The sequence below is a fragment of the Bos javanicus genome, chromosome 26, assembly GCF_032452875.1.
Source record: "Bos javanicus breed banteng chromosome 26, ARS-OSU_banteng_1.0, whole genome shotgun sequence".
NCBI classification, from domain to species: domain Eukaryota; kingdom Metazoa; phylum Chordata; class Mammalia; order Artiodactyla; family Bovidae; genus Bos; species Bos javanicus.
Window position 1 is genome coordinate 24017905 of NC_083893.1, and position 12324 is coordinate 24030228.

At 54.7% G+C, this 12324-nt stretch overlaps 1 protein-coding gene across 8 annotated transcripts in view; it reads right to left on the reverse strand.

Moving 5' to 3' along the window:
- The window catches only part of SH3PXD2A (SH3 and PX domains 2A), a 249274-nt gene that overhangs the window by 9826 nt on the left and 227124 nt on the right, over positions 1–12324 (reverse strand). For all 8 annotated transcript variants that reach the window (XM_061403339.1, XM_061403342.1, XM_061403337.1 and 5 more), the window contains 4 exons: positions 9540–9657; positions 5356–5693; positions 4340–4389; positions 1647–1766 (listed from right to left, as the gene is read on the reverse strand). In XM_061403339.1, the coding sequence (XP_061259323.1) occupies positions 1647–1766; positions 4340–4389; positions 5356–5693; positions 9540–9657 (626 nt within the window). The remainder of the gene's footprint in view (positions 1–1646; positions 1767–4339; positions 4390–5355; positions 5694–9539; positions 9658–12324) is intronic.

Below are 12324 nucleotides of genomic sequence, written 5' to 3' on the forward strand. Positions count from 1 at the left end.
AAGAGAACAGGAGGGGGCAGGTGAACGGAACTCAGGTAAAGCCTGAGACCAGATCTCCCTGGCTTCCCCACTTCACGCCATTTCACGCCACTGAAATCCCACCACTGAGGAGCTCTCTTTGAGTTGGTTCCCCATGGGAAGGCTGGGGCTCTCAGTCATTCCCAAGAAGCTTCTTTCTAAACTGCTACTTGAGACTGGAGAAAGGCCAGGAGTGTGCTTGCCGGCTGTACCAAGGGCTTTCCACGTGTGCAAGCTCTGCATTCCAGGATACAGGGGCCAGCTGCATTCATTTTCCATGAGGGCATCGAGCATCCCAGGATCTGGGTCGTGGAACCAACCCCCCATGGATCCCGAGGGACAACTGTAATTTTGAACTGTGGAACACTCCTGGAAGAAGGGTCCCAGGGAGAAGGAGGGAGTCTCGAGAGCACTGGCTCTAGGGGCAGAGGGGGAAGGGAGGAAGGAGGAGATGGTCCTTCTGTGGCCAGCTCTCGGCAAACCCTGCCCTGCCTTGGGTCCTACATTTCATCCCTCGCTCTGCCCGCTCCACACTCAAGATGCCTGCCTGTGTAGATCCTAAGAATGTCAGTTCTCTTACACTATGAACTTTGTAGGCTCTTCTGGAAGCACAGGCACCACTGAGAGGATGATTTCTCTTAGAAATTTAGTTCTAAGTTCTAGGCATGTGATTTAAAACATCCACGTTGGGGATATCACTTCCTCAATAGGTAGAGACTGCCCAATTACTCTTTTGATGGTTTTACAGGAAGTATTGGATTTAACTCCATTACTACACAGAGCCATCCAAGAGAAATGACTGAGTCAGGGATCTTCTCTGGCCCCTGGAATGCCACGTGTAGCGCCGGCCACAGAGCGGGGTCTCATAAATGCTAGGAGATGGGCTGGGAGGAAGCAGGAAAGGGCCTATGACCCATCTGCAGAGAGAGCTCATTAAAACCTGGGGGAATAAATGCTAAGAGGATGGACTGGGAGGGAGCAGGACAGGGCCTATGACCCATCTGCAGAGAGAGCTCATTAAAGCCTGGGGGAGAAGTGCCTAAATCAAAGCTCAGAGGTGCCTGTGGTGTGGACATGGTCAGAAGTGGGGTCCTCAGTACCTTACTCTGGCTGCCTGCTCCACGCTCTCCCAGCAACAGCATTTCCTAATGTAGGTCTTGTGGAACCCTGGCCCCCAGGTGCTCCTGGGCGAGGAAGGTAGGTGATCTGGTCTATTCCAGTCCCCTCTTAGAGACACACACAGTGACACCCCTATATCTAGGTTCTGAGAAGTTCTGCAATTAACGCAACAAAGCTGGCTGGGTTTTGTTTAAGTCACTCTCCTCCAAAGTCATTCGACTCCAGAAGCCCTTTGTTTCAAGGCGTCTCCGTCACAGGCTCCTGTGATGAGCTTTGGAAAATGCTGGCGTGAGGGGAGCTGGGTGGAGACATGAGCTGTGGGTTCTAGTCCTGGCTGTGACACAGGCTTTAGGCGAATTCTCAGCCTTGCGGGTCCTGTTTCTGCACCTTTCCTGCCCACCCCTCAGGAATGTTTCCCCCCTGCCCCTACCCCCAGACATAAATGGGAAACACGGGAGGTCTCTGACCAGCATGAGTTATAACACTTAGCCTCATAGCCCAAGGCTCACCTCTGCCTTCTGTCCACCTCGAAAGCTGATCCCATCTGAAATGCATGACTGAAATTCAGCAATCGTGTAGTACTCCACCTCAACAGAAGGGGGCTCTGGCGGCTTCGGCAGCTGGAATCCCTGAGGCAGAGAAGGGCTCAGTGAGCAAGACCCACCTGATCAGAACGGTAACAGAGGTGAGTGTGGCACTTACAGCAGCTGGACAGCAGGTGACCTGAGGATTATCAATCACCTGAGTCTCAGGGTGTCTCCTTAAGAGACCATTCTCCTGCCCAGGCTCTCTAAGAATACCCAGGATTCAGTTGCAACTTGTTGGAGCTATGAAAATGACCCTCTAGTAAATCTCCACTCATATCTTCGGAATCCAGTTTTCAGGTCCCAAAGTGAACGTTAAAAAACAAAGAAACCGTTGTAACAAAGCCCTACACACTGCCCCCCGGGAGATGAAAGTCACATCCTTGAGTCTCAGGTGAAGGTCCACTGGGGTGACACCTCGCTACAGAGGTGTGGGGTGGGTGTCAGGGACTGTGGGGTTGGTGAGACAGCCCTTGGGTCGGTCATCATGATGGTGTCAATGGTCAGGCAAGCATGGAATAAAGCTCAGGATCACTTGCTCTGGGGTGGGGTGATCATGCTGGGCAGCCTAAATGCTTCCTAGATGCTGGCATGTTGATACCTAAGCCTGACATGCAGAGAAATTTAGAATGTGGCCCCAGCCCATGACCTGTGAGCCTCAATCATTCGTTTTACAAATGTTTGTTTTGTGTCTGCTGGGTGTCAGCCTCTGTTCCAAGGCACCAGGCAACCAAGAATGAACGAGCAGGACAACCCTCTTGACCTTGCGGAGAGGACATTCCAGCTTTGGCTGGTCTCATCTCTGATGAACGAGGACCTGGTGTCTCCCTATCACTTCCAGTATGTCCTGGGATCATACAAAGAGGTTAAAATAAAAAAGGTACATGTATTTGGGAGGCTAGTGTTGGGGAAGCAGCTTTTGAGGACAACCTCAAATGACCCTGCCTTGCAGATGGATACATGTGGGCTCCAAACCCAGGTCAGCAGTTCATCAGCTGTGTGACCCTGAGAAAGGCCCTTGACCTCTCTGAGCCTCAGCTTTCTCATCTGTAAACTGGAACTAATAACAGCATCAGGAGAGAATGAAAACTTCTGGTCTAGCCAGGGGCACAGGAAACACTCTATAAATACAAGCCAAAGTTGAACACCATCCTGAAACACCATCCTATTCCTCTTAACCTGCCTTGTCCTTCAAGGCTCAGCATGTTCTATTCCTACCAGTCACTGCGGAACTGTCTCAGGTCAGAGTGAGTGAAGGGTGGGGGAGGATGGTTTTGAGGGATTGGATATGATCCGGTCAACTTTCCCTGCCCTGGTGCCTGGCCCTGCTGTTGTGAGCATATGCATATGTGGCCCTGGTCCCAGCCCAGCGTGACCCCCAGCCTGGTGGGAGTCAGCCAGACCTCGCTGGAAAGAGCAGATCTGCCTCTATGGGCTCTGCTCTTGGTAGGTGTGGAAGGAATCACCCCATTCTTGCCAAAATCAAGTCTGCCTGAAAATAGTCAGTGGGGCTGAGAGAGATGGGAGAAGGGGAGCCAGGGGCAGGGGGAAACAAGACCGAAGGTCCACTGGGGCTGGTGGCCAGGGCCAGCACGGTCCCATCTCCAGGGCCCATACCTTCAAGGTCCTGTTTACAGAAGGGCCACCATTCCAGCGACTGCTGCTATCCCCCTCCCCAGGGCTTAGGTCACTGATCACAGTAAATCTTGCTGCTAAGCCCTGACATGACTGTGGAAGCCTTGTCCCCCAGCACACAGAGCTGACAGAGGACATGAAAAGCTGATGACCAGCCTTCTACACACACCACCTCATCCCATCCTCATAACAGCCCTAAGGGATGAGTGGCATGGTCCCCCTCTCTTATAAATAAGGAAACTGAGGCCCATGGCAGGTGAGCAACCTGCCCAGGGGCTCACTGCTCCTAAATGTCAGAAGTGGAGCGTGAATCCATGCCTGGCAAAGCCCCACTCTTTCCACTGCATCCCGCGGCCCCGGATGACATTTTTCGGTTCTAGGGCTCTCTGCCTGCCACCTCTCACCCCAAGCCCCAGCACCCTGAGAGCCTGCCGGCCTCCCTGACAGTCTGGGTGCCAGAAAACCCCACCCACACAGCAGTGCTGAGCCTCTTTGAGCTTCAGCCTATCCAGTCCCTGCCATTTGCTACCCTCCCACTGAGGCTACTCACTGATCTATCCTCTGCCCTCCCAGGCTCTGGCCTCCATCGCATCCGTCGGGCACTTCCAAGCAAGGAAGGCAAAGCTGAATGGCTTCCAGGCTCGCATGGAGAGCAGCCCTATTTCCAGCCTCTGGCAATGCCCTGGCTGGACACTCTCGCCAGCCAGTCTAAATGTTTATGTCTGCCAATGCCGTGGCCAGGGTGGATTTATTTAACTTTGGAGAGTGCAGTGCCTTTTCGATTAAAAACTGTCCAGCTAGGCCCAAGGAAGGCTGGGATCCCCTGGCTTTCCTCCCTGCCCCCAACCCCACAGAGCTGGAAGCCCCAGCATGGCCCTGGGAAAGCTCTGGACCAATAGGCTCTGCATGGAGATAGTCAACTACTGGAGGCTACGAGAGTGCACCCAGAAAGGGAACAAGAAAGACAAACTGAACACACATACCAGGCTGGACTCTCTGCGAGGAGGAGGCCTTGTCCTCAGGTTCGGGGAGCCTAGAAGAGGAAACAGGGCTTCAGAAATCCCAGCCAGGCAACAGTGCCTTCCCTGCCTTCTCTGGGCATGACCTCCTGATCCTGGAAGTCCCTGCTTCTGTCCCACGTTTATGGGGAAATTGTGCCCTCGGTCACCATAGACAGCACAGTTGGGCTTCTTCTGTGGGAAGTCAGATCTTTAAGCTTCCTTAGCTGTGTTTCAAGGGGATCTGTGAACCCTCTAAAACGATGCACACATTTCAAAATGTATGGACACAGGGGCATTTTTTTTCAGGGGAAAGGGTAGATAGCATGATCGGATTTTCAAAGTTAGGAGAAGAGACCATGTCTATCCACCAAATCTTTAGAAGCTAGCACAGTGCGAGACAAGAGGAAATGCCCCCAAAACCCTTCCCAAGTGACTGCTCAGAAGGTTTCAGGCATAGAACTAATTTAAACAAGTTCAGAACTAAACTGAAAAACAGCTTTCCTCCAGATTTTAAGAATGGCTGGACACAAACAGAAGCTGGCCTCATAATACAGAACAGTTTAACCCTCAACCACAGGCATCCCAGCCCCAGAGATGCCAGAGATTTGGAGGGGCCAGAAGCTGGGTTTCTCCTGTACGAAAGGAGGAGATTCTGGAAGAACACTGCTTGAAAGAGCTTGTGGAGGGAGGTACTCCCTCTAAGTATCTCAGATTTCCGGTAGCTGGAGGAAGGCAACAGGAAGAAGGGGTAAGGCTCAGCACGATGCTCTGTCAGCTCTCATTCACAGAGCAGGCTTGTGTTGAGGGCCCCATTTCACAGTTGGAAGGAACTGACTTGTCCACATGTGATCAGCACAAGACAAGCTGGCACAGCGAGCCTGGGGTCAGGGGAGAATAATCTGGGGGTCATGCACACCCACCTTGGGCTTGCCCTATACCTCATGCCCCTTCTCTAAAGAGCGGCATGGTGAGGACCTGGGGGTCCGAGAGGCTCTTACTGATCTGGGCCCTCTGAGGGGCAATCCTGGCCACGGCTGGGGAGCCCTGGGCCAGCTTGGAGACGGTCCTCTCGGGGATGCCCAGCGCGCTGCCATTGGAGGCGTTGCAGAGGATGGGCAGGCTGATCTCCTTCTTGGTGATGGGGGGCTCCGGGCCCTCGCCTTCGGCCGGGGGGGTCTCCTTGTCCCCGGACGCCTTCTTGTTCAGCAAGTTGCTGATCTCCATGATGTTCCCAATGATCTCCACTGGGCCTGCCAGATTCTTCTTCCGTGCTGGCAGCTCGTCCTTGGCTTTCTTCAGGTAGGATGCTGGCGCCCAGCCCTCTTTGCCCAGGTATCTGCAGGGAGGAGAGGGACCTGGCATCAAGGGGGAGCCCTGGCCAGACCCCAGGCTCCATCTGGCCTTGCCTGGCTGAGCTTTCTCTACTGCACCTGCAAGACACTTGGCAAAGCCACTACTCTGGAGAGAACTGAACGAGGGCCAGTGGAACGATGCCTAGAACACCCTTTCTTCCTCTCTGTCTCCTAGGTCTTTGCCTGATCCCTCTTGGTGTGGGCCCTCATGGTCTGCAAAGTCAGGCAAACATGGGACCTTGACATGAGAAGATTCTTCAGATTTTGGGTTGCCTAAAAGGTAGATTTTACCATGACCTGCTGCCTCACGACAGCAGAGGGCAATTCTAGAGATAAGAAAGGAGAAGATGGGGACTTCCCTGGTGGTCCAGTGGGTAAGACTCCACACTCCCAATGCAGGAGGCCCTGGTTCAATCCCTGGTCAGGGAACAATATCCCAATGCCACAACTAAGTGTTTGCATGCTGCAACTGAGACCTGGTGCAGCCAAATAAATACATAAATAAAAATAAATATTAAAAAAAATAAGAAATGAGAAAGCGAAGCTCCAATACTTTGGCCATCTGATGCAAAGAGCTGACTCACTGGAAAAGACCCTGATGCTGGGAAGAATTGAAGGCAGTCCATGGGTTTGCAAATAGTTGGACACAACTTTGTGACTGAACACACACACACAGAGTTAAATGCCCAGTTGGAGAGGAAAGTATGATCAGAGAGGTGAAGTGGCAGCACAGGGGACAGTCATGAAACCTGAGTTCTGGTCTATGGTACTTTGGAACACGATCCTCTCCTGGAGCTCAATTTTTTTTTTTTCTCTTCTGCAAGAGGCTGGGATAGAGTAGCTGCAAACATTTATTCAGAAGGACAGACATAGTGAGACCAACTGGGAAGATGTGTATAAAGAGTGCCCAAGTAGGGAACGCATCCACTGTAGGAGGAGCAGACAGATCAAGTTTACAGAGCAAGTCCACGAACAGACCAGTGCTCAAGGGGACAACTCAAAGGACTCAGGGGAGGACGGGTTACTCAGTGAGTGATCTGGGGACGACTGATGATCCATCAGGAAAATCCAGTGAGACTCTGGCCTTACAACTGTGTAGCAATGTTAAAAATGCAAGTTGTGAGTATCTCCTTAATCTTGGGGGTTGAGAAAATCCTTCTAAGTGGAACTCCAAAAGCAGAAACTATAAATGAAAGCCTAAATAAAGCACATGACTGGATAAAATTAAAGCCTTGGTATGGCAAAGCAAAAACAAAATGAAACAAAACAAAACGAAAACAAAACCCCAAACCCATAAACAAGAGCAAAAGGCAAATGACAGGGCCGACTTAATTTTAGGGGATTTGCTGACTTCTGAAAATAAGCTTTTCCCTTTTTCCCTCATGGTGTTGAGCTTCTACCCAAACCCACTGAGAGCTTACTTCCTGGTCCAGCAATTGCTGGCCAATGCCCCAGAGTCTGGGGTGCAATGTCCCTGCCTGCTCCCTGGGACATCTGGCTGTCTGGAATGGCTCCTCCATGCCAGATGTCTGACAACAGCACCCCCCACCCCCCACCGCCTGCCTCCCTGATCAGGCCTGGTTCTTGGGGGCTAATTAGGTAGGAGAAAAGGGAACGCGGAAGTTCAAGATTCTAACATGTTTGAGCTTTGCTGGAAAGCTCAGGTAGGAGGTGGCTTCTTACATTCACTCACATGAATGTGCGGGCAGACTGACCCAGGCTTGTCTGTCTGGCTCCGTTTTGGGGCTTGGAAGGCACGTATCAGTGAATAAATGGATGGAAGTCAGAGAGCTGGCAGACAGAAGCACAGTCTCAGGGGTAGATGGAAGCAACTAGCAACGGTGCGTCATTTTACGTATACCAACAACCAAGGCTCAGGAAAGCAAAGTGAGTAGCAGAGGGTAACACCGTGAGCAGCTGGCAGCATCCTGCCCAGAAGTGGGTGCCCTTCATCTAGGAAGATGATGAACCTCTGGCCACTGCGAGCACCCTGTGTGGAGAGGAGGGGCTGGGTCTCCTGGGGTGATGGGCAGGGCTGCTCACTGTTCAGAGGGCTCCTGTTCCAAACCCCAATGTGCTCATTTGGTGCTACATGGATAAAATTAGATTCCAGACGGGAGATGCGAGGGAATCAGGAGCGGCTGTGTGTGCTTGGGTCCAACTTTGCTCACATCTGCTTTCTAGCTCTGGAGCACGGAATGACTCCAGAGGGAAGCGAACTGGAAAAGGAGGATGGGGAGAGAGGGGGAAGAGAGGGGGAGAGAGAGAGAGAGAGAGAGAGAGAGAGAGAGAGAGAGAGAGAGAGAGTGTGTGTGTGTGTGGGGGGGGGGGGCGTGGAGAAGAAAGACAGGAAGTAAGGATCAACACAGAGCCTGGGATGCTGGGAAATGGCATATTTAAGGGGGTGTTGGCAACCTTCTTAAGGTGGAAACTTTCAGCAGGGTTTTCTCAGTTGAAGCTCCCACTGGCTGAATGGCCATGCCATAGGGACAACAGTTGACTAGATGAACCAACTCAGTGATTTCATTGGTCATTTTAGAAAACTAAGAAAAAACCCCAGCAGCCTTGTAGATAACCTCTGGGTGGATGATTTAGGTTCGCAGCCTGCTAGAATGTTCCCTGGCCTTCCCATGCAGGCTTGTGGCAGCTGGATTGTGGGCTTGGCACTAGTTTCCATTGTCCAGGCACACAGTCCTGAACCACCTAATGGGACAGAAATGGGCACCTCAGCCCCAGGACTGGTATGCACAGGGTGGAGGGGCAGAGGCGGCTATGTCCTGGCAGGTCACACTAAGGTTCAGGTGGCCGGCGATCTTCACCTCACCCGTCAGCACAGACCCCTCTTAACACTGCATGGTGCGCCATGTTACAAGCAACTGTCCTGTGAGTACCCCCACCACCTGGGCTACCTACGCCCTCGGTGGGAGAAGGCTCTCACAGCACCCTGCCCACAGAGGGTATGGGGTTCCCAGGTGTGGTGAGGTGGTCCTCATAGCCCACAACAGGGACTATTGGACATCAGGGTTACAGGCAGAGAAGAGAAACTGGGTAAAGTCATCACAGCTGAACTGCTTCTAAAGAACCCAAAAACATTTCCTGGGAGTAATCCCCTTAGCTGGCCTGGGCAGAGGGGCCTGGAGGGCAGGACCTGGTAGGAAGACGTGAGTGAAGCCTACAGGGTTGAGCCTTCTTCCCCGAGCGTCAGGAAGCTCCCCACTCCCCTTCTCACACCCCCAGATGGGTTTCTCAGCTGGGAAGCAGGATGAGGCCCAAGGAGAGGGAAGGGCAGAGCAAGAGGCCTCTGAAGCAGGCCTGGGCTCAGGCCTCATTTCCGCCCCAGCTCTCTCAACTATGGAGCCAGCCCTGCCGAGTGGAGCAGCTGGGGCCAGAGCTTGTGTCTGGGGACCCTGGTGCTGAGCCGTGGGCAGCAGGGGCCGCCCGCTGCGACTTCAGCAAGGCCTGTGGACGCCGGCATTCCAGGTGGCCCAGGCTGCAGAGCACGCCGGGCAGCCAAGGCCGGACACAGAAAACCAAGTTCAGATGTGCTGGAGCCTCTTGGCAGATGCCCAGGAAGGTATTGCACCACAGCCTGCAAGCCGAGCCGGGGCCCCTGCGCCCTGCTGGCCGTGGCTCGACTCTGCTTTACGTGTCCCATTTATGTGTCCCGGGAGGGAATCTGCAAGACGAGCCTCTCTGTCAGAGTGGTTCAGCTGTGTGGAGCTGAAGCAGACAGGCTGGGCCATGGGCGCCCAGCTTCGGTCAGGGTCTGCCTGCCGGCTGCTGCCCAGGACCGGCCTGGGGGCACCTCACTCCTCTGCTGCGGCTCCTACCTGATGTACCACCAGCCCTCCAAATTCTTCCGGATCACCTCCACGGTGACTCCCTTCTCAAAGCCAATCTCGTCCTTGCTTTGGCTGGCGTAAGGCTGCACGGTGACGTACTTCTCCTCTGCGGGTTGTGGGTGAAGCAACAAAGCATGATTATTTGCGGACAGGGTACAGGTCCTTTTCCCCATCTCCCTTTCTTCCCTGGCCTGGCCTCACTTAGTTGGTGCCTGGAGTGTGCTGGGTCAGCCTCTGGCTTTTCCAGGAAAGGGAGGAGAAGGGACCCAGCCTCACAGCTGCACCCTCAGGCAGCCCTGCAAGACCCAGGCCACACAGAGCTGGCTCTCCCAGCCTCCCAGTCCCATAATTTCAGCCAGGGTGCAGGGGCCTGGAGTCCTCAGGGCCCCCGAAAATCCCTGGACTAAAGCCAGGGCCATGAGGAATCTGGCCCTCATGGGGCCTGAGTTAGGGAGTCTGAGAACAAACCTGGATGTCCCCTCAATGTCCAGAGGCCCCTCAGCAAGCCCTCTCCTTCCTGAACATGCCATCCATGCCCCAGGCCTGCTCTCCCAGCCCTTTTCCAGCCGTAAACTCGTCCTCTGTCCAGCCTTCCCACAGCTCCAGAGGCGCCTCAGTCCCCCTTATGACTCAGCTGATCACCCGATCCCATCATTTCCCCAAGGGGACCCCATGGGCATGCTTATGCGTCTGGTTAAGGGTCCCGTGGCCACACGAGCAGCGGCCACACTGAGAGCAGCACGGTCAGGCAGGAGCCCCGAGCTGGCTAAGATGACCTCAGCACTTGGCGGAACCCCACTTGGAGCTGCCTGCCCTGGGCTCCCCGTAGCACTGCACCCCCTGCTTGGGGCTCCCCAGGAACTGGGAGAGGGGCTGAGGTGGAAGCTGAGGTGGAGCATGACGGGTAGGTGTGGGGAGGCTGGGCAATTCACATCTTCCTGGATTCCCTTGGGCCTCTCTCCTGGCAGGGACCCTATGCCTCCAAAGTCCTCGCTCAGGCTTCCAGGGAGGTGCTGGGGACAGGGAGACCCACCGCTGATGGGGCACAGACACCCTGCCTCCAGGGGGAGAGCCTCCCTAGAGGAAGGGCTGGGGAGGGAACACACAGCCCCACCCTCACCCTCACCAGAGAGAGAGAGAGTGGCAGAGACAGACAAGGACACTGACCCGCAGAATACCCTTTGGGAGGCTCACCCTGAACCTGTGCTGTCCTCTCAAACCTGGATTCTCCCTGGGGGCTGAGAGTGCCTGGCACACAGGAGGTGCTCCAAAGGGACTATGGAGTACACCGAGGAGGAAACTGGTGGGCCGAGCTGGGGCAGGATACTGGCACAGAGAGGCTGGCTCTGAGACGGCTGCCCCTCAGCCCCTCAGCTGGACAGTGACGGGCGGCCTGCTCAGGCTCTGGCAGCAGTGGAGGAGGGGGCAGCTGCCACCCTAACCCCTGGCTCAGGGGGGTCATCTGTTCATTCTGCCCTAGATTACTGGGGTCCTGTCTGCAGCCCTGTGCTGGTGGAGACAGCAGCTCCCTTTGGGGTGGAGGCAGCTGTCCTGCCCAGCTCCAAGGACAGAGCTGGCAGGCCACTGGGCGAATCTGAAAGGCTGACAAGGGGCCAGAGGTAGGCGATGCCCGCCCCCCTCAAGGAGCCTCCATAGTCCTGCGTGCTGTATTCAACTGCAAGCGTTTCTCAGCATCGACTCACTCCTGGAAGCTTTCAGATTCCAATCCAGCAATGCTGGGGAGAGCCGCCAAGACTGCCTGAGAACCTGGTCCGGCCAGATTCTGACTTGGGCTTTGAGAAGTTCCATGTCGTACAGTCCAGGCCCCTGCACTCCCACCCATTCCTGGTCTTGCTCCATTTTCCAGTGGGACACCGTAAATCCTGGCTCAGGCGGTGGGATCCAGGGTCCTGAGGTTGGGGGTGAGCCGAGGCCTGGCCTCCACATTTTGCCTTTGCTCAGTCGGGCTATTTTTAAAAGGCTGTGGTTCACGCAGGAAGCCATCATTACAGTTTCCCTAGGCAAAGCTGCTTTTGCAGAGAAAAATTACAGCTCTTCTCTTGGGCAGATGAGAGGAGCCCTGCCCTGCTGCACGGCAGAGGTCAGGCCGACACTGTATCGTGGGGGGCCAGGCTTCAGCACCAGCCCCCCCCCAGCCTGTGTGCTGAGGACAGAGCTCTGAGGGCCAGGTCAGAGTCCTGCTTTCTCCTGCCGCTCCTGGGGTGGGCAGTCCAGGGATATCGGTGTTACCCAGGGAAGCTGAGCTGCTCCTGCACAAAACCCTCTTCATGGTGGCCCTGCGGCTAACGTGAACACAGAGAGTTTATGCTCTGGGAACACATGGGAGTTTATGCTCCTGTAAGAGACCTGGCTGCCTCGGGGGCTTGTCCTGCCCCGTCACTAGAGGTTCCAGGAGGTGAGAATGCGGAGCCCTGATCCCAGGCAGGGCAACTCTGCCAACTGGTCTGTACGGGGGCTCTGTTTTCTGTCACATCTGGCTTGGATGATGAAAGTGTGGGCTACACCTCTGAGTGGACACATGGCCCACGATCTCAGTTCTTTTCTCCCAGGTTTCCCTGAGGCAGAGCAGCGCCGGTCCCTCCACTAAACAGGGGCCACAAATCCCACCTCAGGAGGCCAGAGAGGAGGATGCCCAGACTGATAGAAATGACCTGGGGCTGGGGGGGATGCAGATTGGGGTGCGACTGAGTCACTTGCATTGGTTGGGATCTTTAGAAAAGAAGTCCCTTAGGAATCAAGTTGAGAGAAGGGG